Raw genomic sequence first — 26,586 nt, forward strand, 5'->3', positions numbered from 1 at the left:
ATAGTATGGTACTGGCATTAAAAATAGACACAAAGGCCAGCAGAACAGACTTGAGAGCTCAGAAATAAACCTTCACCTATATGGTCAACTAATGTTTGACAAGGGAGCCAAGAATAGTCAATGGGGAAAGGATAATTTCTTTAATAAATGGTGTTGGAAAAGTGGATAACTATATGCAAAAAAATGAAATTGGACCCCTATATTACACTACTCACAAAATTTAACTTGAAATAAATTAAAGACTTAAATGTGAGACCTGAAACTGTAAAATTCCCAAAAGATCTCCTTGACATCTGTCATTGCAATGATTTTTTTTTGGACGTGACACCCAAAGCATAAGCAACAAAATAAAAACTTAAATAAGTGGAGCTATATCAAACTAAATGCTCTGCACGGCAGAAGAAACAATCAGCAAAATATAAAGATACCCTAAAAAATTGGAGAAAATATTTGCAAACCATCTGTCTGGTAAGGGGTTAATATCCAAATATACATGGAACGTATACAACTCAATAGCAAAACTAAAACCAAGCAATAGTATTAAAAACTAGACAAAGGACTTGTGTAGACATATTTCCAAAGAAGACATGTAAATTGCCAAAAGGTACATGAAAAGATGCTCAACATCACTGATCATCAGGGAAATATGAATCAAAAAACCACAATAGGATATCATCTCACATCTATCAGAATGGCTATTATCAAAAAGACAAGAGATAAGTATTGGTGAGGATTGGAGATAAAAGGGACTTTCACGCACCATTGGTGGTGGAAACATAAACTGGTACAGCTGCTGTGAAAAACAGTATGGAGATTCCTCAAAAAATTAAAAACAGAACTACTATATGATCCAGCAATCTCACTTCTGGGTATATATCAGAAGGAAATGAAAACACTATCTCAAAGAGATATCTGCACCCCCGATGTTCATTGCAGCATTTTTTTTTTTTTTTTGCAGCATTATTCACCATAGCCAAGATCTAGAAACAACCTAAGGAGCCATCAACAGAGAAATGGATAAAGAAAATGTGATATGTAACATACATAAAATGGAATATTGAAGTGAGTATGGAATATGAATGTGGAAGAATATGGAATATTATTTAACCATAAAAAGAAAGGAATCTGTCTTTTGTGACAACATGGATGGACCTTGAGGGCATTATATTAAGTGAAATAGGTCACACAGAGAAACACAAATACTGTATGTTTTGCATATATGCAGGATCTAAAAAAGCTGAACTCCTAGAAATAGTACAATGGTGGTTGCCAGGGGCTGGGGGTGGTAAGGAAAATGGAGATGTCAGTCAAAGGGTACAAACTCCCAGTTATAACAATAAATTCTAATGTAATGTGTAGCATGGGAGTATAATTAATAATACTGTGTTATATAATTAAAAGTTGTTGGGGCATCTGGCTGGCTCAGTTAGAGGAGTGGGTGATTCTTGATCTCTGGGTTGTGACTTTGAGCCCCATGTTGGGTGTAGAGATTAAATAAATAAATAAACTTTAAAAAAAGTAGTTAAGAGAGTAGATCTTAAATGTAATCACTACAGACATATACACACACCAAGGTAATTATGTGATAGGATAGAAGTGTTAACAATTGTGATATTCATTTTGCAATATATACATGTATCATATCAAAATTGAACACTTTAAACTTATGTATGCTATATGTCAATAATATTTCAATAAGGCTGAAAAAAATTCTTTTCCCTATATCATCTGTATGTACCTCAATGTTATCTAAGATATAAATCTGATTTTTAAAATTTTAAATTAAAAAAAAGCCTTTCAGTGGTAGCTTATTGCCTAGGTCTTCACATTTTTTGATTGTGTACTCCATCAATAAAAATTATGAATATGCACCCAACACATGTATTTTTCTTTATAACACACACACACACACACACACACACACACACACACACACTACACTCATCAAACACTCAAAATGTAAAAGGATGAGAAAAGATAAATGTAAATAGATGTTGTGATTTTTCCTGGAATAATTTTACATATGCTCTTGGGTGAGTGCACCCCACTTTGAAGACCATTTGTCTCTAGGATAAAATCCAAATTCTTTGGTATACAACGCGAGACCTTTACAAACTGGACCCTGTTTCTAGTCTCATCTACCACTTCCTGCCATCTGCTCTATGCTTTACACATTGGACTACTCACTGAACCTTATACATACAATGTTTTTCCTTGTGTTATTCCCTCTACCTATTTGCTTCTTTTGTGTATAATGAGTTATTTGTCCTTAGACTAAAATGTCAGCTTTGATTTCTTAACAATCTCTCCCTTTTCCATTTTTTATTATAGCAAATTGTGTTAGAGTTATCTAAGACAGTATGATAATATGTGTCATTGCTTAAGAACAGGAACCTTGTCTTACTTATTTTTCATTCCCCGTCCTAAGCAGAGAGAACAGCTTAAGAAATATTTATGAAAAAAATATTTATGGAGCTTCGTATTATGTGAGAGGCCCTTTCCTGGTTGCTGTGGGAGTCTACAAGATGTATAAACATGGTTTCTGCATCCAAGGAGTTTTTGAGTAAGATGTACCTCGAAGGAAACATTTATCAATTATCGTCCAAGAGAAGTATAAATATTTCTCTAACAATTATGAAAGTTAGAGGATGTAGTTTTTATTTATATTTTCTAGAGAGCAAGTGGTATATGATTAATATATTCCAGAGGAAGAGCAATAATATTTTTAGGAAGGAATTTAAAAAATGGATAGTCTGGACATACTTTCCCATATCCTGTTAACTTTAGGCAGCTGTACTGTCAGATGTCCTCAGATAGTGATCAAGACATAAACAAAATAAGACAGGTAAATATGCAGTTTTCTGTCATGTTTATATGCTAGCATGCACTTAATTGTTTTCACAGCAGAGTTAAAATTTCCTAGTGCTTTATAACCTAATAATTGGGTAATTCTTGGAACATATCCACATGCTTTATAACCTAATAATTGGGTAATTCTTGGAACATATCCACAGATGTGGGTATTATTATAAACATTTTTAAAGAGGGGAATGAATGGATGGCAATTGAATGAAGTGATTTGTTCAAGATCAGTGAAAGCCACTATTAGAATTCAGAGTTATTGCCTTTTCTGGTATTCAAATCCTAGGACCGTCAGTCTCCATAATTCCCTTAATTTTCTACATTTTATATGTTAACTTTCCATCTTAAAACTTTTGGGTACAGTTTCACTTAGTTGTAGAAGTCATTTCAATGATAGGTATATAGTATGTGAAGTTGTCAAATGCTGATTACAAATCATATGACATTTTCTTTATCAGTCTTCTTTCATTGCCTTGTTGTAGGGGCGCCAAAAAAGCAGCTTTATTAAAAAAAAAAAAGCTATGAGTAATGTTGCCTCTGGGAAAAGCCTGTAAAAAGCTGATATATACAATTTAAATACTTGGAAAGAAGATATGTCATAGTTTTATCTCTTTAACTTCAAGGAAAGTAAACCAAATTTTGCAAATGTTGTGAAATATCAGTGGAGCAGATAGTAAATCAGCTGGCTAAACACACAAGAAGCGCAAGAAACAGAATGACCTTCAGAAATAAGCTAAAAGTGCATGCAAAGCAACTTGAAATTGAATGACTCAGGCAGATTAGAAGATTAAGGTTCAAATCTGTTCTTCTAACTAATATGTGAAGCCACAGCTCTGTTGAGTCAGCCCTTCCTGGTAACCCTTTTGGTCAGAATTCTGTCCACACATACATTCATTCTGAGTAAGGAAAGATATACTGGCTTAGAAAATAACTTGTTATTTTATAACAGAAAACAAAATCTGTGATCAATGGAATATTGATATTAATAAGTGTGAGGGCATCATGATAACCTGCTATTAGTACAGCAATACCTTATTTTTCCAAAGGATGTGTTTCTAAGTTTTATACAAAGCCAATCATATTTAAGATGACACATGCAAGTTTGCTATTTTTAGAGAGACTATGATTAATCCTTTAGTCAAGGGATAGCTGAATTTTCATTTTTTATGTATTCTATTAATAGGGAACACTTACTGGTTTTTCTCTTCCAGTAATTTAAAGTGGGGAAAAGCAGTTATGTTCAGATTATCTTTCTAAATAAGTTCCTTAGGAGTAAAAATTGCAATCTGCAAATCAGTTGGTGAGATGATTCCAGTTCTATCAATAGACCCCTTTTAATGTTGTGGAAAGAAACAAACAAACAAACATACAAAAAAATAGCAAAGAATAGAAATCTAATAACAACAACAAAAAGAGAACTCAATCTGCAGAATGTGATTGATTCAATTCCCAGCCCCAAATAAAAGCCAACAGTAAGATACATAATTAATGAGCTATGTAGTGCCATCCTTACATATAAAAGAAAGCACTTAAACCAGGTCTCAGTTTTAACTTACAAGAGGTGACTATAAAATAATGAGATTTTATAAGAGAGAAATTTAAGAATAGGTTCTTAAGACAGTTTTAGGGGAAAGTTTCCAAAGTATTTTGAGGGATAGGAAAACTGGAGAAAAGCTTTTAAATCTGTTAAAATTTACCTTTCCTTTTACATTAATGTGTGTTTATTTGGAAAAAAAATCCCAGTAGCCTCTTGATTTATTGTTACATTATTGCCTGTCATGTAACCAAACTGTTGGCTTAGCTACTGTAATGTCAGCAGAGGCAGACCCCATACAACACTTCCTGGAGGAGGGCATCAGTGAATTGATAAGGAAAAAAGATACAGGGATACAGGGCGTAGAAGGTGGAGCCATGGGAAGGACTTTTGCCTGAAGGAGAAAAGATGATCAGAGTAAGGGCAGAAACTAAGGTTGTTAATTTCTTTTAAAATTTCATTTCATCTTATATTACTTTTGTATTGTATTGTATTGTATTGTATTGTATTGTATTGTATTGTAAGCTCTATGTCCAATGTGGAGCTTGAACTCATGACCCTAAGATCAAGAGTCACATGCTCTACTGACTGAGCCAGCCAGGTGCCCCAGGGTTGCTAATTTCTTAAAACAACCCTGTGCCAACAGTGCTTACAAGTTAGAACCTGTGGTAAAAACACACCTACCACCACTTTGGTCCAATGTATTAGAAAATAGAAGAAACTAATGCTCAGTACCTGTTATGTGTCAGACACCATGGTAACACATACATTATTTAATTTTCAAAGCTTTCGTAGGTTTTGGTAACAATATTCTCATTTTATAGCTAAGGAAACCTGAGCTCAGAGAGAGGAATTTACTTAAGCACAAGGATTAGAATGTGTGTTTGTATTTTTCCAGACCCCATGCCGTCTTCCAGTGGATCATCTATGTAACTTCTCATTCTTAGGGTGCTAAAATTTGCCTGGCTTAGGTGTTAGTCAGTGTTTTGGCCCATCATCTGAACCCATCATCAATGGGAAGGGTCTGAGGATGGGGTTAATTGTTATGCTAGAGGGTGTAGTGTTAGAACTAAGGAGGCTAGATTCTATCAAGTCCAAGGATTGGAAAAGGGAACCCCAGAGGATTAGAAGGCTGATAGACATGAATATGAAAACAAACAAACAAAGGTAAAAGAACTTTTAAAGACACTTTGTCCTAGAAAGTACCAAGTGGACTGTAAAGGATATTTTTGGAAACAAAGCTCAGTTTTAGTATACACATAGAGAGCTGTAAAAAAGTGGAGCAGGTTTGGACTGGAGTAGGTGCCTGTCCGCTGACCTCATTACTTCTGATAGCTTTAATTGTATCTCAGAGTCATTGTTTTTATTGTGGACATTTTCTGATAAGTTAAGGAACAGAAATGAACAAATTGAATGCTATGATGCAGGTTTAAGGAAGTTAACGCTTTTATACCTTTGTAAAGCTTGGAAGAAACTTTCAGTGATAGCTTCAGCTGTGTCTCAGGTTTTTTGTTGTTGGCTTTTTTCTGATTACTTAGGCAAGGGAATGTATAAATTGAATGCTGCGATGCAGGTTTAAGGAAAGTCACCTATGTTTGGATTAGTTTGCAAGTACAACATTTGAAAAAGAATACCAGTTACCACCCAATCATTCCCACCCTGTCCGTGTTCATCACTGTGTAGCAGGTGGTCCTATTTGAAAACCTAGACTATGTTCTAATCCAGTCTCCTATGCCCTTTAGTTATGAGGGAAACAGATCAGCACAATCCTTAAAAACATTTTAAAGTACATGCCAAAAATTCTTTTCATTATGAAAAACTTCAAACATGCACAAAAGTAGACAGAATAGAATAATAAACCTCAATTGACTATTTATGTAACTCTGATGATTACCAGTATTTTGCCAAATTTGTTTCATCTATCTCCCATTCTACCAACTTGTGTCCCCTCGTCCTCCTTTCCCCCAAAACCATCATTGGACTATTTTATAATGTTTATTTATTTATCTTGGGGAGGGGGGCAGAGAGAGAGAGAGAGAGAGAGAGAGAGAGAGAGAGGAGAGAGAATCCCAAGCAGGCTCTACACTGTCAGTGCACAGCCTGACATGGAACTCAATCTCACAAACTGTGAGATTATGACCTAAACTGAAATTAAGAGTCAGATGCTTAACTGTTGAGACACCCAAGCACCCCATCATGGGACTATTTTATTATGTATGTATGTATGTATGTATGTATGTATGTATGTATGTATTTATTAAAAACATTTTTTAATGTTTATTTGATTTTGAGAAAGAGATAGAGTGTGAGTGGGGAAGGGGTAGAGAGAAAGGGAGGCACAGAATCTGAAGCAGGCTCCAGGCTCTGAGCTGTCAGCACAGGGCTGGATGTGGGGCTCAAACTCATGAACCATGAGATCATGACCTGAGCTGAAGTCAGACACTCGACTGACTGAGCCACCCAGGTGCCCCACCACTGGAGTGTTTTTAAGCAAATTCCAGATATAATTTCATACATTTCAGGTAAGGGCTTAAAAAATAATGATGCCATGATCACACAAAACAAATCGTGCAGTAATTCTTTAATATCATCTATCATTCATCCGTATTTAAATTTCCTCAGTTGTCTCAAAGATATCTTTTTATAGCACATTTAGTTAGAATCAAAATCAATAAAATAATTTTAACTGAAATTCATCGATATGTGTATATGTCTCTCTTATTTAGAAAATTAATAGATTTTATTTATTTTGTTTTTTAATGTTTATTTACTTTTGAGAGGGGGAGCAGAGAGAGAGAGGGAGACACAGAATCCGAAGCAGGCTCCAGGCTCTGAGCTATGGGCAAAGCCTGATGTGGGGCTCGAACTTACAAACCATAAGATCATGACCTGAGCCAAAGTCGGATGCTTAATTGACTGAACCACCCAGGTGCCCGTAGATTTTATTTGTTAGAGCAGTTTTAAGTTTGCAGAAAAATTGAACAAAAGTATAGACAGTTTCCATATTAGCCCCACTCCTCAATCTTGCTCACCCCATCCAGTTTCCCCTATTATTAACATCTTGCACTGGTGCATTTGTTACAATCGATGAACCAATGTATTACTATCAACTGAAGTCCATAGTTTACATTGGGGTTCACTTTTTGTGTTGTACAGTTCTGTGGATTTTGACACATGCATAATGTCATGTATCCACCATTACAGTATCATACAGAATAGTTTCATTGCCCAAAAAAGTCCCCAGGCTCCACCTATCTATTCCCGACCCCTCTTTCCCAACCCCTGGCAGCCAATGGTATTTTATTTTATTTTACCTTTTTTTTTTTTTTTAGTTTTTTAACCAGTGATCATTTTACTGTCTCTATAATATTGCATTTTCCTGAGTGACATATAGTTGGAGTCATATAATATGAGGTCTTTACAGGCAAACTTCCTTAAGCATTTAAGATTCCTTTACATCTTTTCTTGGTTTGATAACTCACTTCTTTTTATGGTTGAATACTAATCCATTGTATTAGATGTGTCATAATTCGTTTATTCACCTATTGGAGGACATCTTGGTTGCTTCCAAGCTTTGGCAATTATGAATAAAGCTACTATAAATATGTATTGCAGTAATGAGGCATAGAAGCAGAAAAAGGTTCACCTTCAGCCCAGAAGGCTGACCCTGCAGTTTCATTAAGGATCAAATAGGTACTGGCTGCTATATTGTTAAAGGGTCTCATGACTTCCTGTACATTTCACCGATAGTTAATATCAAGCTGAATTATAAGCGCCAGAGAAATGTTGCAAAAGTAGTTTTATAAATAGAAATTCGAAGAAGACATTTATCATCTAATACTCCCTGCACATCCCCTCCCCCTGAGCACTAAGCATATAACTACCAGCTTCACACAGCAAAAGGACAGCCCTTTCTGCCCACAGGTCCTGTCTCCATGCTACCCAAATAAACTTACTAAGTTGCACTATAACACGTCTCAAGAATTCCTTCTTGACCATTTGTTCCCAACCCCACTTCAGCAGGTTTTTCTGTGGACTTCAGTTTTCAGCTCATTTGGGTAAATACCTGGGAGCACGGTTGTTGGATTATATGGTAATAGTATGTTTAATTTTGTAGGAAACCACTGAGTTGTCTTCTAAAGTGACTACCATTTTGCACTCCCACCAGCAATGAATGGGAGTACCTGTTGCTCCACATCCTCACCAGCAATTGGTATTGTCATTGTTTTGGAGTTCAGCCATTCTAATAGGTCTGTAGAGGTATCTCATTGTTTTTTAGATTTGCAATCCCCTATTGACATATAATGTTGAACATTCTAAGTCTCTCTTTTTTCCCGCTCTGTAACAGTTCTATACCTGTCTCCTCTTGTCAAGTCATGGCTTTTTGATAGAGATTTTGTATCATCATCTTCATGTTTGAAGAGAACACATACAAAAGATCGTATTGGATGGAAAGGCTTTAAGATTCTACTATATTTTACATATTAACACTGAAATTTAATATTTTTAGGGGCACCTGGGTGGCTCAGTTGGTTAAGAGTCCAACTCTTGATTTTGGCTCAGGTCATGATCTCACAGTTTGTGTGTTCAAGCCCCGTGTCAGGCTCTGTGCTGGCAGCATGGAGCCTGCTTGGGATTCTGTCTCCCTCTCTCTCTCTGCCCCTCACCCACTTGTGCTCTGTTTCTCTTTCTCTCAAAAATAAATAAACATTTAAAAAAATTAAAAAATATTTCATGTAGTGAAAACCATAAAATCTAATGCATATTTTTATCGCTAAACTTCTCATGTCATATATATTTTTTGGGATTGATAAATTGTTATCAAGATGCTTAGTATTTCTATGGAAACTGTCCCTCAGTCTAGGTAAACTTGCTGGTGCTGCTCAGATCAATTCCTACACATAAGGGATCTTTTAAGTTCTTTATCGCATTGCAAATGATAGGAATAGTTCCTTCTGCTGTCTCCTGACCAGGGTTGATGTATATTAATTAACTTATTAACAGTGTAATAATTTGGATCTTGTGTAAGTTCAAAAGGAATACAAAAAACAATACCAAAGCATCGCACAGAAATATACATGGAACTTCATTGTTGCCTAAGGAAACCCTGCATTCTTGTAATTGGATCCTTGAGAATGAATGGAATTGCTGGAGATAGTTTCAGCTATCTTGAGGAAACAAAATTGCACTAGCAATTATTTGCTCAAATCTTAGGAAACTTGAAAACTTTTCTGACAGGAGCTGGAGAAAAGTAGGGAAAAATAAATCTTTTCTTTTCTGATAGTTCATTATAAACCCAGTATGTGTAAAACAAACAAACAAACCTGGGTATCCTGAAAGTAGAATTTAGAAGAGCTGTGTCAGTTGGGAAAGCACGTGACTCTTGATCTTGGGGTTGTGAGTGTGAGCCCCATGTTGGGTGTAGAGACTACTTCAAAGAAATCTACAAAAAAAAGAGAAAGGGGTGCCTGGGTGGCTCAGTTGGTTAAGCATCCGACTTCATCTCAGGCCATGATCTCATGGTTTGTGGGTTCGAGGCCCTCATGGGGCTGTATGCTGTCAGCCCGCTTTGGATCCTCTGTCTCCCTCTCTCTGCACACCATCCCCCCGCCCCTCGACTTGTTCTCTCACTACCCCCCTTGCTCATTCTGTCTCAAAAATAAATAAACTTTAAAAAAAAGTTAAAAAAAATGCTAGTGCATTTCTTTCTCTTTTCTGTAGTAATCAATGGAACAATAGCTGTTATGGTTTCTAGATATGGCTCTAATTGTAGATTTTTGCTATTCCTCTTTTTTTTTTTTTTTAAGTTGCAATGGTTTGAAAACAATTTAGAACTGACATGTTTATCATCCATAAAATGGAATTAATACCTGGCTTCAGTTTAATGTCTACTACAGTTTATTGGGTGGTTTCCTGTGCCAGGTTCTTTATCTTTATGGCTCTTCCCAGGTATTATCTCTATTTGACAGACAAGGACCTTGAGGCTTGGAGATGGTAAGCAGTTTGCTCATGGACACAGATGGTAAGTGTTGAGGAAGGATCTGAACCTAGGTACTACCTTCTCAAATTCATAAGTTTATCTGAAGGTTTAAGTAATATACAAGATGGCAAAATATCCAGAGCAGGGTAGTGTTCCATGAATGCTGATTCCTATCCTCCTAAATTGTGAGAAAGAGAGATGCCCTTTCATGTGTATTTTCCTTTCCTCCCTTTTTTGCACTTAAACATGTGAGATCAGTTTTTTACTAAGCATTATCTTAAACTGGGCTCATTTTAATAAATGATTTACAGTCAGCAAGTAGAGAAAAACTTTTATGGCATAAAACCAAAACAAAAAGTAAAAACAAACAAAACTCCAGTATATGAGAGGGTAGCACTGATTAATTCCAAATTAGAGACTATCATCATCATGGAGTTTTGGGTTGATGATACTTTTTTTTTCCTAAATATTTTATTATGCTTCTCCTAACAATAAGGACATTCTCTAACACAACCTCAATACCATTATCACATCTGAAAATGTTATCAATAATTTCATAATATCTTCTAGTGTCCAGTCCAAATTCACTTTTTCCAACTATCTCAAGTGTCTCAGGTGTCTTTTTTTTTATTTTTTATTTTTTAAAATTTACATCCAAATTAGCATATAGTCCAACAATGATTTCAGGAGTAGATTCCTTAGTGCCCCTTACCCATTTAGCCCATCCCCCCCTCCCATAACCCCTCCCATAACCCTCAGTTTGTTCTCCATATTTATGAGTCTCTTCTGTTTTGTCCCCCTCCCTGTTTTTATATTATTTTTGTTTCCCTTCCCTTATTTTCATCTGTTTTGTCTCTTAAAGTCCTCATATGAGTGAAGTCATATGATTTTTGTCTTTCTCTGACTGACTAATTTCACTTAGCATAATACCCTCCAGTTCCATTCACGTAGTTGCAAATGGCAAGATTTCATTCTTTTTGATTGCACAGTAATACTCCATTGTATATATATACCACATCTTCTTTATCCATTCATTCATCAGTGGACATTTGGGCTCTTTCCATACTTAGGCTATTGTTGATAGTGCTGCTATAAACATGGGGGTGCATGTGTCCTTTCGAAACAGCACTACCTGCCTAGTAGTGCAATTGCTGGGTCATAGGGTAGTTCTATTTTTAGTTTTTTGAGGAACCTCCATACTGTTTTCCAGGGTGACTGCACCAGCTTGCATTCCCAAGGTTGATGATGCTTTTTGAGTGCATATAATCTAGAGGTAAAGCTATGAAAGGGCCATGAATGGTCCCTATCCCAGATGACTTTGCATGAATAGGGCTCCAGATTTAGGCCTGGGCCTGAAATTCCTACTCAGCACTACTCCAGAGTCTGCCTGGTGGCTTGCTGTTCCCTACAGCTGCTATTTCTGGAGAGACCTGAAGTTGGGAGATCATTCAAGTTTATCCTGAGAGTCCCTGGGTTGGTTCAGAGTAACATCTTTTCATACCACAGGTCTAAATACAATGGAAAATATTTTGGAATAAATAATCTTACAGGTTTTTTAAGAAGTAACCTAGTCTTACTTACAGTCTCTAAGAAGTATGAGTGAAAGGTATTTTTAGGATGGCTTTTGTTCTAAGGTTGAACTTGGCATTATTTGAGGTTATCTTCAATTTTTATTGAAGGAAATTGAAATTCTTTTGTCCACCCTGATGTCTACAGTGATGAATATAAGACTACTCAAGATCAGTATGGTAATCCTAAAATCTCTGTGGTCTCATTTTTTGTGTCCTTCATAGCATTCTACAAGGCTGAGCCAATCATCTAACTGTGGCATAAGCTGAGGATACTGATAGTCCATTTCACTGATGTTTAAGCAAGTAACATTGAAACAAATGTTTTATTTTTATTTATTTTTATTTTTTAATGTTGATTTTTGAGAGAGAGAGAGAGAGAGAGAGAGAGAGAGAGAGAGAGAGAACCAAAGGAGGGTCAGAGAGAGAGGGAGACACAGAATCCTAAGCAGGCTCCAGGCTCTGAGCTGTCAGCACAGAGCCCGACACAGGGCTTGAACTCACAAACCATGAGATCATGACCCGAGCTGAAGTCAGATGCCTAACTGACTGAGCCACCCATGCACCCTGAAACAGTTGTTTTAAGGAAACTCCTGATTATATAACAAGTATAAGACGTTACATTTCTTTATTATTGGAAACATCTTGCCATAATAATTTTATCAATAACTTTATTGCCATGTCACATTGTAACAGGAATGTCTACTTCCCTTTTTTTCCTTATTTTGACCCAGTAAGCGTGGACTCTGAGGCACAGAAAAGGATGAGGTAGATCATGTGGTGACTCAAGTAACATGTTGCATAAACTGCTATGACCACTAGGTGGCAGGCTGATGCAGAATGGCAGCACCCTGGGTCTCGAGGTTGTTAAAAGTCTGGCTACTTCTCTGGCCACTGGCATGGTGGTAACCATTTGCAGCAGGCTTTTCCTAGATTCAGAATGAAAGTCAAATGAGTTCTGGCATCTATCACTTTATGGACCTCTAGTCCCAATTACCATCCCTCCTGATTTTTACTGTTAGACCTTAAAATTTTTTTTCATGTTTATTTATTTATTTATTTTTGAGGGGGGGGGAGGGAGAGAGAGACAGAGAGGATGTGCCCACCGGGAAGGGGCAGAGAGAGAGAGAGAGAGAGAGAGAATCCCAAGCAGGCTCCGCGCTGTCAGTGCAAAGCCCAATGTGAGGCCTGAACCCATGAACCATGAGATCATGACCTCAGCCGAAATCAAGATTTGGATGCTTAACCAACTGATGTACCATCCAGGCACCCCTCTGCTTTTAGACCTTTAGGTTGAAAAGAGTAAGAATCCTATTCCAGATAGTAGAGCTGTTTCCTAACTATCCTAATGTGATTTCAGGGCCCCTTACATAGACATCTAGAACTCAGAGGCATTGCTGTAATATTCTGAGCCTTTTATTAAAATTCACATAACCCTGTAATGAAAATGTAAAACACTACAGAATTCAGAAGTGGTGACGAGAATTGTAAAGAAGGGCTTATTAACTACAAGCTCTGGAGAGACACTGCAGCCCTGACAAAATTACCTTTCTTTTCAGTGTTTATGAGATGTCAAAATGTTTCAGTCTAAAGTGGCTTCCAGTCATCCATCCTTGGCTGGGATCCAGTTCTTCTCTTTTCTGCCATACACCTTCCTGCTTAGCAATGGTATTGACTCCCATAGTGGCATTCAGTGTCTCAACTAAGACAGAGCAACTTTTGTCCCCATGTTTCTTCAGATTGGACAAAGTCTATTTTTGGCCCAAACTGATCTGCCTTAAATGATCTCTATGGGAGTGATGTTGTCTGGTTCAGTTACTGCCTGTGATTCTTGAATCTTCTTAGACTCTACTCTCCTTTCCCTCAACTCCTGTGTTTCATGGCCCTATCTCTGGCTCCAGTGCTAACATATACCCCTCAAGAGTGGTAGCTTGTATTCTTGCTCAGAATTCCAACTCTGCCTTGTTCATCCTGTCACCATGTTACTGGCTTGTCTCTACTGCTAGCATCCAAACTTCTTGCCTATACTCTTCTATTTCAAGAGTCTTGATGCTGTCACCATTGAGTCAATTCAACTCTACTTTTTCCACATCCCTGTGGTTACTTGATGGAAAGTAATTAATAGGAAATGCAAGAGACTCTGCAGACAAACTCTTAGAACAAATGAGTTCAGCAGGGTTGCTGAATATAAGACTAATACACAAAAATTAATGGTATTTTTAAAAAAAATTTTTTAATGTTTATTTACTTTTGAGACAGAGAGAGACACAGCATGAGCAGGGAAGGGGCAGAGAGAGAGGGAGACACAGAATGTGAAGCAGGCTCCAGGCTCTGAGCTGTCAGCACAGAGCCCGATGCGGGGCTCGAACTCATAAACTGTGAGATCATGACCTGAGCCGAAGTCGGACGCTTAACCGACTGAGCCACCCATGCGCCCCTTAATGGTATTTTTTATACCGTCAGTAACCCATTAAACATTGCAGTAAAAAATACCGCTTACAATAATATCAAGGACTATGAATCTTTAAAATTTTTTTTTAACATTTATTCATTTTTGAGAGACAGAGACAGAACATGAGTGAGGGAGGGGCAGAGAGAGAGAGAGAGAGGGAGACACAGAATCTGAAGCAGGCTCCAGGTTTTGAGCCGACAGCACAGAGCCCAACGTGGGGCTTGAACTCATGGACGGTGAGATCATGACTTGAGCTGAAGTCAGACACTTAACCGACTGAGCCACCCAGGCGCCCCTGAATCTTTTTTTTCCCAATGTTTATTTATTTTTCAGAGAGAGAGAGAGACAGAGACAGAGAGAGACAGAGAGACAGAGCATGAGTGGGAGAGGGGTAGAGAGAGAGGGAGACACAGAATCTGAAGCAGGCTCCAGGCTCTAAGCTGTCAGCACAGAGCCCGATATGGGGCTCGAACTCACATCACAAACCATGAGATCATGACCTGAGCTGAAACCAAGAGTTAGACACTTAACCAACTGAGCCACCCAGGCGCCCCAGGGACTATAAATCTGACAAAGGATATGCAGACCTTTATGGAGAAAAAGCAAAAAATGTTATTGTAAAACATAAAAACATAAATCTAGAGCTATACCATGCCCATGGATGGGAACATTCAATTTCATAATGGTGTTGATGCTCCTTAAGTTATCTATAGGTTAAATGAAATTCAAGTAAAAATGCCACAACACTTTCTGCCATGGAACTAGACAGACTCTAAAGTCAATATGGAAGAGTAATAGTCAAAGAACTGCCAAAAGCAATTCTGAAAAGCAACTAGGGGAGGTGATTTACATATTAGACATTAAAACTTAATATAAAACTATATTAATTAAAGCATATGGTGTCTGGTCCAATGGTAGATAAATAGGTCAGTAGAAGAGAAATGAGAGCTTAGAAATAGACTGAAGTATTTGTGGCAGATTGATATAAATATATTAGTTAGAATTTCTTTCTGTGAGAGACAGAATTCTCAAAATGGCAATGGCTTAAACAGGATAGATGTGTATTTCTTTCTCACCTATTAATGCAGAGGAAGTGAGGGAGCAACTTTTTATACCACTTCTTATAACTTTTTATACCACTGTGCATGGCCAAATTTCCTAAACTCAACTAATGGCTCAGGATGGTTCCTCCAGCTCTAGCCAACATGTCTGTATTCCACCAGAAGAAAAGCGGTTTAGGAAGGATGAAGGTATGTCTCCTCCCTTTGGGGACATTTCCTGAAGTTTGCATACACTACTTCCTCTAACACTTTTTGGCCAGAACATGGCCACATTCTGCTGTAAGTAAGGCTGGGAAATGTACTTAAGTCTGAATGCCCAGGTTTCCAGTTAAAATTTTTGTTACTATAGAAAGAAATGCAGACAAAATACTGAAGAACTAAAAGTCTGTTCAGGTGGCAATACAAACAAATTAAAGAATCATTATTTAATGCATTTATTGGGACAGTGGATTCCTATGGAAAAGTAAAATCAGATACCTTCCTCACACTGTATGTAAAGAAAAAATTTTTATGGATTAAAAATCTAGACGTGAAAAAACTTTAAGACTACTTGAAGAAATTATGGGAGAATATGTTTTTGACTTTGCAGTAGGAAGAGATTATTTTTTAACAGAAGGCACAGCCCATGAAATAAAAGTGTGACAAATTTGCCCATACCATAAATACAAATTTCTGTACCACAGAGGAGAGAATAAACAAAAACTAGAGAGACTGAGGGAAATATTTGTAACTTATACATTAGGATAACATTTCAGTCCAGCACACATAAAGTTCCTACAAATCTGTGAGAAAAAGACAACCTAATACAAACGGGAGAAAAGATCTCATGAGGCCATTTATAGAAGATGAAAATTAATATGTGAAGATGTACTCAACCTTACTAGTATGAGTACTGAGTGGAAGGGTGTATTCTAAATGACGATGATGGTTGCTTCTGGACAGACAATGTCAAATATCTAGTGAGGGAGAGGAAGAGAATGGAGGAGAGAACAAAGAGGTAGGTGTTGAACTTGTCAGGAGTTGTCACATAATTTTTTAAGTTAAAAAAAGAAAGGAGCAAAGCCAAACCACAAAACCCTCTCAGTTGGGTTTTTCTCAACTTTGCCCACTCTTGGACGAGACACACTGTCTATTTATCCATTAGTCCCTGTGTGTACAAAAGAGAGTAGAAGGAACAGTCCTCCCTGCATCGTCCTGGACCCTTGCCATGGCTGAGAAGGTTGACCCACCATTTGTGTAGAAATCCTGTAGCTCCAATTCTCTTTGATGCTATATCTCTATGAAGGGAAATGCAGGCATCTTATCTTGACTTTTGAAGAAGAACCCTGCTCATTTCTTTTCTTTGCTCATGCAAAAGGAGAGCATCCCATGTTCCTTGTCTTCAATAAACTTCTGCTACACTGACTCCTGGGGACATACAGGATACCTGAGTCAATTTGTTTTCTCTCTCTTGGCAGGCCATCCTCCCAGCTAAAGCCCAAGAATTCTTGATGAAGTATCCAGTGGTCCTGATCCATGGGTTGTGCCTAGCTAATTTAAAAAGAAAAGGAGGGTCACCTGTGTGGCTCAGTCAGTTGAGCGTCTGACTCTAGATTTCGGTTCAGGTTATGATCCCAGAGTCCTGGGATCGAGCCTTGCGTCGAGCCTTGTGATAGGCCCCGCGGTGAGTATGGAGCCTGCTTAAAATTGTCTCTCCCTCCCTCTGCCCCTCTCCCCCACTTACATCTTACATCTGCCCTCTCTATAAATAAATAAAAAAATAAATGGAAGAAGTAAAAATTAAAAGAGAAAAAAGGCAGTATGCAATAATAAATTATTTCAGTAACTGAAAGAGGCATCTGAATGAAGTCCTCATTAATATATGATTTTTTAACGTATTGAAAATGAAAATGTCATCTTTCTGTAAGAGACTAGCTCAATGGTGGTAGAGTACCAGGCCCTATAGGAGTCAAAGTATATATTTGGTGCCAGTGAAAGCAAGGAATTGAGAACAGCAGCTGTGTGGCTCTTGGGCCAGCTGACCCTGGGAGGGGAGCAGAAGCCAAAATGAGCTAAATATGTATGAATGCACACAGGCTCAGGCTGAGTCCTGAGGTGGGAACTGCATGGCAAAGGCAAGTCTAGCCATTATGGATGAACTGAGTCTAAGATCTGGAGGCAGGTCAGCAAAGACAGTGAAACTAGGCACTACAAACCCAAGGATATGGTTGGCTTCATGACTCATTTGTGTTTTGTTTCCATTTCAAATCATTTTTATTTTCGTACATTGAATACTTGGTTTATATTCTAAATATATTAGAATCAGATTTATATAATGCTATTCACATAGGTTTTATTCTTTTCTGTTATACAATTCCTTTTTCCAAAAATCTGTGATTTGATAAAAGTTCAATAAGCAAACACATTTTAGCACATGGGAGTAAATATATCCTTATAACATCCCTTGAAGCTTGATTGGATGAAACTTATGATTAAACTATGACAGTGGGGGGCAGGGCCCTGGGTGGCTCAGTCAGTTGAACATCCAAGTCTTAATTTTGGCTTAGGTCATGATCTCATGCTTTGTTTGTGAGATTGAGCCCCTGGTATGGGCTGTGTGCTGACAGCCTGGAGCCTGCTTGGGATTCTCTCTCCCTCTCTCTGTCCCTCCCTGGCTCACACACATTCGCACACGGGCACACACTCTCTGTCTCTTGAAAGAAAGAAAGAGAAAGAAAGAAAGAAAGAAAGAAAGAAAGAAAGAAAGAAAGAAAAAGAAAGAAGGAAGAAAGAAAGAAAAAGAAAGAAAGAAATATTAAAAAAATACGACAGTGGAAATGTATGCCGTAATCAAAAGAAAAAATATTGAAGAATTGGGTGGAGAACTTGCTTTCTCATTGACCTCAAGGGTGTGCTGGTTTTGTGGGGGCAAGACAGGATGTGAAAGATCACCTTTCATGTTCTGGACAGGCAGGAGAGAGAAGTGGCAGTGGAGAGCTTTGAGGCAACAGTAGGCTCACCATACAGCTTGCCAACCTCGCCCAAGGGGAGAATCCCATGGGGAAAGGCTTGACAGGCTGGCGCTGACTCAGGAATTCCCTCCCACAAGGAGATGAACTGATGGGGAAGGAGGCATTTGGAGCAGTCCAGGGCTGCTACAGCTGCTTACTAGTGCGCTCCAGATCCAGGTACCTTGTACCTATCTTTCCTTCTGTTCTCCTCAGGTGGCTTTCATCCTCTGAGTTGCAAGGTCTGATGCCTGTATCCTGGGCAGGTTGGAAGCAGACAAGCCAAGGGCCTGCTCTCTTGGGGTGTTGCTTTTTTATTCAGGGAGAGAATGCATTCTCTGCAGTCTTTTTTTTGGATGTATCGTCATGCAGAATTATGTCACATGGCCACGTCTAGCTGGATTGAAACTAGAAAGGTGTATTTTACCTTTCCAGCTCTGAAAAAGGAATATATGGCAGAGGGAGTCACTGGATCACTTTCTGGTAGTCAATATACAGTGTTCATTTCTAAGGTTACACAGGTGCCAAAAGTGAACAATGAATATGAAAAGCAAGGAGAAGCCAAGAAGTTAAAATGTTGGTAACAGAACAAAACAAAGTATTAGGTCAATGTAACAATTAAACTTTGGTGTGTATATACTACTGGTGAGGTTTAAAAATCTTGACACATAGTGTGAAAAAAATTACATATGCACATAGTTTAAAGATTCAGGTAATTCTACAAGACTTAGTAGAAAAACAAAAGAAAACCCAGAAATCCCCATTACCTACAATTGTCTCTTTCTAGAGGAAGTCATTTTAAACTGAGAATTTTCTTTCCTTGCATTTCTAGTTCCAGTTTCATCTTTCCACTGGCTCTCCATCTCTTCATTGAAGTCTTACCTAAGTATCTTCCTTAGGCTGTGGTAATTTAGGACACAATTTTTGGTCATAATTTTCATTTTCTCTGTGATGATATTTTTCTGGTGAGTTTTATTAGCCATTTTTCTGTTTAAGTTTTTTCCTTTTTTTTAAAGTCTATTTATTTTGAGAGAAAGAGAGGGAGAGAGAGTGTGCACATGAGCGGGGAGGGGCAGAGAGAGAGAATCCCAAGCAGGCTCCGTGCTGTCAGTGCAGAGCCTCATGTGGGGCTTGAACCCACAAACCGTGAGATCATGACCTGAACCAAGATCAAGAGTGAGATGTTTAACTGACTTAACCACCTAGGTGCCCCTTAGTTTTTTCTTTTAAACTGATTTTTTTTTTGTTTCTTCGTATAAATCTTGTTTTGGTACAAAAATATTGTCATTATGGAAAATTTTGAACATATACAGAAGTAGAGAGAAGAGTAAAATGAATCCCCATATACTCATCATTCAGCTTAACAGTCATCAACTCACAGCCGTATAATTCCATCTTTGCCCCACCTGCTTATCCCTTCCTGTATTGTTACTTTTTGTAGTAAAATATACATAACATAAAATTTACCATTTTAACCATTTTTAAGCATAATGTTCTTTGTCATTAAGTACGTTAGCATTGTTGTGTAACCACCACTACCATCCATCTCCAGAACTTTTTCATCTTCCCACACTGAATCTCCCTACTCGTTAAACAATAACTCTCCATTCCTCCGTCTCCTCAGCCCTTGGCAACCACCAGTGGAAGGTACTCTCTATCCCCATAAGCTTGACTACTCTAGGTACCTCATATAAATGAACTTGTACAACATTTGTCCTTTCATAACTTGCTTATTTCCCTTAGTTAGCATATTTTCAAGGTCCCAACCTGAGCATGAATTTCCTTCCTTTTTAAGACTGAATAATATGTGTGATGTAAGGATACATCACATTTTATTATTCATCCGTTCATCAAGGACACTTGGGTTGCTTTCACCTTTTGGCTATTGTGAAGAATTCTTCTATGAACAAGGGTGTACAAATATCTGTTTGAGTCCCTACCTTCAATTTCAACTCTTTTAGGCATATGCTCGGAAATGGATTATTGGATCGTATGGTAATTCTATGTTTATTTTTTTTAGGAGCTGCCATACCATGTTTCACAGTGGCTGCACCATTTACACTCCTACCAACAATGCACAATGCACCTTTCAACAAAGGTTTCTACACCCCTTTCTAATACTTGTTATTTTCTGTTTTGTTTGTTTTTGTTTTTATAATTTTTTATTTTTTTTATTTTTTTTTTAAATTTTTTATTTTTTTTCAACGTTTATTTTTTATTTTTGGGACAGAGAGAGACAGAGCATGAAGGGGGGAGGGGCAGAGAGAGAGGGAGACACAGAATTGGAAGCAGGCTCCAGGCTCTGAGCCATCAGCCCAGAGCCTGACGCGGGGCTCGAACTCACGGACCGCGAGATCGTGACCTGGCTGAAGTCGGACGCTTAACCGACTGCGCCACCCAGGCGCCCCATGTTTTTATAATTTTTTAAAATGTTGATTTATTTTTGAGAGAGAGAGGGACAGAGTACGAGCTGGGGAGCGGCAGAGAGAGAGAGAGGGAGACACAGAATCTGAAGTTGTGCTGACAGCTCAGAGCCCAATGCAGGGCTCAAACTCATGAACCAAGAGATCATGACCTGAGCTGAAGTCAGACACTTAACTGACTGAGCCATCCAGACGCCCCATGTTTTTGGTTTTATTATAGCCATCTTATAGGTCTGAATTGGTTCCTGTGTTATTTATGAAGCAAATCCCAGATGTAATATTTCACCCACAAATATTCAGTATGTATTTCCAAAAGATAAACACCCTTTTAGAAAATAGAACTCAAAAAAAGAAAATAGAACCCCAATGTAAATAATTAATAAAATTTTTAAAATATCATCCATTATCTTGTCAGTATTCACAATTTCAACCATTCAGAAACGTAATAACTTCTTTTTTAGGTTTTTGGTTTGTAATGGAACCAAATTTTTCATAATATATTGCTATTAGTTGTCTTTTAAGTCCCTTTAAATCCATAGTTTCCATTCTTTTATTTTTCCTTGCAATTTATTTGTTGAAGAAATTAGATTGTTTTATAAATTTTCCTGTGGTCTGAATTTTGTTAATACATCCATGTAGTATTTAATATGATCCCCTATATTTCCTTGCAAATTGGTAGTTGAATCTAGAGGCTTGATCTGATTCGCATTCAATTTTTTGGCAAGCCCACTTAGGTGGTATGGGTTCTTCTACTGGGAGACATACTATCTGGATGTCTCCTTTTGTGATACTTAGTGGGCATTTATGATCATTGTTTAGGTCTGCATGATCTATGGTGGTTGCTATTAGTCACATGTTGCTTTTTACATTTAAATTAGTTCAAATTAAATAACATTAAAATTCAGTTTTTCAGTTTTACTAGCCACATGTCAAACGCTCATAACCTCATGTTGCTCATGGCTACTGTGTTAGGGCAGATGCAAAGCATTTCTATCATTACAGAAAGTTCTCCTGGGCAGCACTGGTCTAGATCTGTTAATTCATTAAGGGTGTGTTTCGGTGCTGCTCTAATTCTCATATTCATTTTACATTTATCAGCTCAAAAACTTGTATAAGGAGAAATGTCCCCATATCTACTAGTTACCCAGTGATACAGTTTGTATAGGAAAAGCGGAATAAAGTTTAATTCCTTCCCTTCAGTGAGGTCGATTCTGTAAGTTACAGATCAATATACCATGCTTGTATCAACATAATTATGTAATTATTGTTTACTGCAGACCCAACTAATGAATTACAGTTATACTTCCCTTTTTATTCAGTTTTCTTTTTCCTTGAGCATCTAATTTACTTTACCTTTTATTGCATTATCTTACAATATTGTTGTTTCAATTTTCTCCCCCAATTTTCCATCGTGTTAATCTATTCTATTAAGATCTCCCTTCCCCCTCTCCCACCTTGAGATCTTATTCTTAGAATTCTTCCTGTTGAAACTTCTTTCTTCATTGCTGTTTGGGGTTATATATACTTTTTCCTGAGTCTCACAACTTCCTTTGTCTTGGCTTTTTAAAATTGGTTTGCTAAATATGTCTTCCTAAAGTAACTTCCTAAAAAGAGTTTGTGGAAGGCAAAGTTTCAGAGCCATTCCATTTCTGGAAATATTTTTCTTCTATCTTCACTCTTGTTTGATATTTTGGTTGGACATAGAATTCTAATTTTAAACTCTGTACTGTCATATAGAAAGTTAAAGATATGTCTCATTATTATTATCCCTAGTTAATTTCAATATCATTCCTTGTTTTCCAGTGGATAGGGATTTTTTTTCTTTCTGTTCTTGGGTAAAAAAATTCTCAGGGAATATTTTGGTGTTCTGGGCAGCATTCTATCGATATAGGTCTCAAATAGATAATGTATATAAATTGACATTAATTACATATATAATATTTCTGAAATGTTGCAAATTTGAGTGTGTAAAAATTAAACAATAAACTCTAGGATGTGGTGTGTGCTCTAAATCAGCAACTAATGTTTCTCCTAAAGCCAGTTTCACTGGTCTGAGAATAAAGGGGTGGAAATAAGAGTGGTTCCTCTATTACCTCTAGTGACCCACTACTGAAATTTTTGCTTCCAATTCCAGAGTAACATTGGGCTCTGCTGGTGTAGAGGTCTCGGTTTCCAAGAGAGCACTTCTTCTAGTAGGGGACTGCAATGTTTCAGCTAAACTGGTGGTTGAGATTGCTATCCGGTCACTTGGGGCTCCTCATGTCAGTGGATCAATAGCCAAAGAAGAGGTTACTCTATCTATTGGCAGGAGTGAGTGAATGATCCTGCTTGTCAAGGAGTTGCCACCACACACTGAAAGTTTGGAGTATTTCTAGAATGCAGAAGATATACTGGGGCATCTCTTAGTTTTCCCAGGTCCCATGATTAAGATCAATAGAAAACAACAATACGATATAGGAAGAACTGCTAATGGCCCAGATCCTTCAGGAATGAAGATTTGGGTCACCTCACCACACAAAGAACCATGCAAAGAAGTTAGGTGCTTATTGAGAGCAGAGAAATATGTAGTGGAAGAAGGTAGTTTATAAATACCTTCTACTTCCATGTGACCAGTAGCAAAACTGAGGACTGTACCCTCATTTCTCAAAGTGTACTTGCACTTCCCTCTTGTTTTGCTATAAATACATTTGTGTACATATTAACCAAATATTTTTTTCTCCCTGTCATTCTTTTATCATATGTGTTAATAGTAGCTATTAACTTATACCTTGGTACTATATAGGATCTCAAAGTGAGAATGTGATTCGGCTAGATGAGGCATGAACAAAGTCCAAAGATGATTAAAGGAACTTTGTATCCCCTTTTGGAGAGAGGTGTAGGTTGTGTTTGGTTGTATGAGGGATAGTTGTCTCATGCTAAGTGAAAGTATGACTTTTCTATTGTCTTTTTTTTTTTTTGAAGTTAATAGCGTTAAAAGGGATAAGACGCAGATGTCAAGTTGATGAGGCACAGACTTTGGTAGCTTTGTACTGTAGCAACTTATCTAAGATGGAGCCAAATTTCTCAGAATTCCCCTCCCTGTATGGTTCTGAGTTGGAGTTGGTTGCAAGAGACGTTCTGTGTGAACTTGGAAGCCAGTAGTGAAGCAGAAACCATATTGCTTACTCTCTGAAGGTCAGTGCAAGGTGTTAGGCAGGTGAGCCACTTGCTCTCATTGTTACTGATCTGCTAAATCACTTTGTGGGTATGGGGTGGCAATGGGGCCTATGTTTCTTCAGTTGTTAGATCTCCTCCTTGAACTTTTCTGACTTCTGGGCTAAGTGCATATGCAGCTCTTGGTGAAAGATGCCAGCTTCTCTTGCAGATTACCCATGACAGCACAGTTGGAGGTGCTAAGAGAGACCTGGGTTCCAGTTCTCCCTCATGTTTCCTTGTTCTTGTCCACATTTAGCTCTCCCCCCCACCCCCTGGCTGACTTAGAGCAACTTTAGGTTCAACACTAGACACAGAAGCCATGGCTGCTCCACCAGCTGCCATGATTGCATAGGATCAGTCTCATACTGGTTCTGCTTTCTCGTTGAACCACACCCTGAAGATAGGTCAGGAGGGACACAGGAGCAGTGGGGAATTCTTATGCCAAAGGCCATTCAGTTTTCATGGGAGGAACACACATATTTTTTTTAGTATTAAAATTCATGAATTTTATTCAGAAGAGTTTCTAAGATGCTCCCTTACTCGCTACTTAGTAACACAATACCATTTTATTGTTTTCTTCCAAAATGAAAATGACAATTATATTTATTATGGAACACTTGGTAGATACAGGTAATTACCAGGATACAGATAACATTTTGGTGAATATCCTTCAACTCTGTCTTTAGTGCATATATCTATAATATATATGTATACATAAACATACTTTATTTTTATGAAAATGGAATCATATTTAGATTCTGTTTTATAAAACAGGTTCTCTATCCACACATCAGCATATCATGAATGTTTATCTCTAGATAATTAGTCTCCAATTCAAGAACTTAATTTTTAATTACTTTGCAGTGTTCTGTTGCATGGATATACCATAATTTATTTAAGCCAATCCCTTATTTTTAGCCTCAGATTATTTTCAATTTTTCTTCATTGATTAAAAAAACTTCTGAGATGAACAGAGATAATCCTTTTAAAACATTTTTATTGAGTGCTCTGTACCACGCCTGTAGTAGCTTCATCTCTATGCAAATCTACATCGCTAAATTTCTGTGTGATTAAGCTTTTCAACAAGTGTGTATTGAAAGAAGGAAGGCATAGAGAGGTACATTTGTTTAAGATTGGCACGGATTTAATTTTATAAAATAACTAGGTCAGGGGTGCCTGGATGGCTCAGTCAGTTAAATGTCTCACTCTTGATCTCCACTAGGTCATGATCTCACAGTTCATGGGTTTGAGCCCCACAAAGCCTGCTTGGGATACTCTCTTCCTCTCTCTCTGCCCCTCTCCTGCCTGTGCTCTCTCTCTAAATAAATAAACTTAAAAAAATAAATAACTAGGTCATTCTAAACTTTTCTATAGGTCTTCTTGGAATGCAACATTTGGAGTCCCTCTTACATCTGCTTGCCTCTAGAACAAAGCTGAACTTGTTGACCCATCCCCGTGAAGTGAAGCTTGAAAAGAATTCTCTCCATGTTCCCAAATCCCTTTTTAAGTCAAAGTGCCTCCAAATTGCCTCTCCTTGTAGACCTTCTGTGACCCACAGTATACTGGAGAAAAGCAGAATCTCAGTCCCCATCCCGGAAATAGCGCTTGCATTTTCATGTGGTTCTCATACGCGTTAAGAGTTTGAGAAGCACGGATTTAGAGCTCCAGGCTTGGCTCACACTTGACCCCGGTCCTCCTCGCTGAACAACAGAGGTAAGGAGACTGGACCAGCGGTAATAGTTCTGTTAGGGACAGGATCTCTACCCAAGGATCCACTCAGACACTTTTCACTATCCTCAAGCCCTGCCTGCACAGGAAGCCGGCCACTAAAGATAGACTGCCTGTGGGAGACATAGGGACATAAGGGACCTCTGCTAGCTGTGCAGCAGGGTGAAAAAGGGTGGAACAGGAAAAGGAGGAAGGCAAGTTCCTGGATTCCAGAAACCACAGTTTGTCTAGGTGCTACTTTCTCCCTTATTTAGCACATAACTTTGTCATATGACATCCCTTTGCTGACCTCTTTTCCTTTTGCATTTTACCCCGCATTCAAAAGTCACCATCTAAAACTGTTCTCCATGGGTTAGAAACTTTAAGTTGTCAGGGACTGAATGTGCCCTGTTTCCAACAGTTTCTGGCAGTTCTCTGCTTTTATGGTGTAGTCATGGTGAAACCTGAGTCATCTGAAGATGGTGCCAGTGCCAAAGAACTGGGGAAGGAGCTTGTTGACAAGCCAGGATGGCAAGGAGCTGGGCTCAAGTAACTGCTGGGCACCCGGGGCCACTGTCCTATTGGGACAGGAGAGCTGCCCCAATCCTAAATGTGTTTATACAAATCGCCCCAAGCTTTACAGTTTTAATGAACACTTTCTGTAGCAAGAGTGTTTAGAGACGGCCCAAAATATAAAGCGTCTCCCCGGGAAATTGTTTCTCACAGTTCTGAGTAGCAACACCTAGCTTTTGCATGTGCCAGAATTTCTTTCTTTCCTTTTCTTTCTTCCTTTTTTTTTTTTTTAATTTTTTTTTTT

General features: G+C 38.0%; 1 protein-coding gene and 1 long non-coding RNA gene across 2 annotated transcripts in view; both read left to right on the forward strand.

The window, feature by feature from the left end:
* The window catches only part of LOC121029673 (uncharacterized), a 30,709-nt gene extending 5,053 nt beyond the window's left edge, over positions 1–25,656 (forward strand). The window contains exons 2-5 of the long non-coding RNA XR_005789830.1: positions 959–1,062; positions 16,915–17,120; positions 20,465–20,542; positions 25,437–25,656. This is a non-coding gene — a long non-coding RNA (uncharacterized LOC121029673). The remainder of the gene's footprint in view (positions 1–958; positions 1,063–16,914; positions 17,121–20,464; positions 20,543–25,436) is intronic.
* Positions 25,657–26,223: 567 nt separating this feature from the next.
* CD109 (CD109 molecule) overlaps positions 26,224–26,586 on the forward strand; it is a 148,098-nt gene continuing 147,735 nt past the window's right edge. The window contains exon 1 of the mRNA XM_040474606.1: positions 26,224–26,318. Coding sequence (XP_040330540.1) covers positions 26,224–26,318 — 95 coding nt within the window. The remainder of the gene's footprint in view (positions 26,319–26,586) is intronic.

The sequence above is a fragment of the Herpailurus yagouaroundi genome, unplaced genomic scaffold, assembly GCF_014898765.1.
Source record: "Herpailurus yagouaroundi ecotype Mexico unplaced genomic scaffold, PumYag 139, whole genome shotgun sequence".
Classification (NCBI taxonomy): domain Eukaryota; kingdom Metazoa; phylum Chordata; class Mammalia; order Carnivora; family Felidae; genus Herpailurus; species Herpailurus yagouaroundi.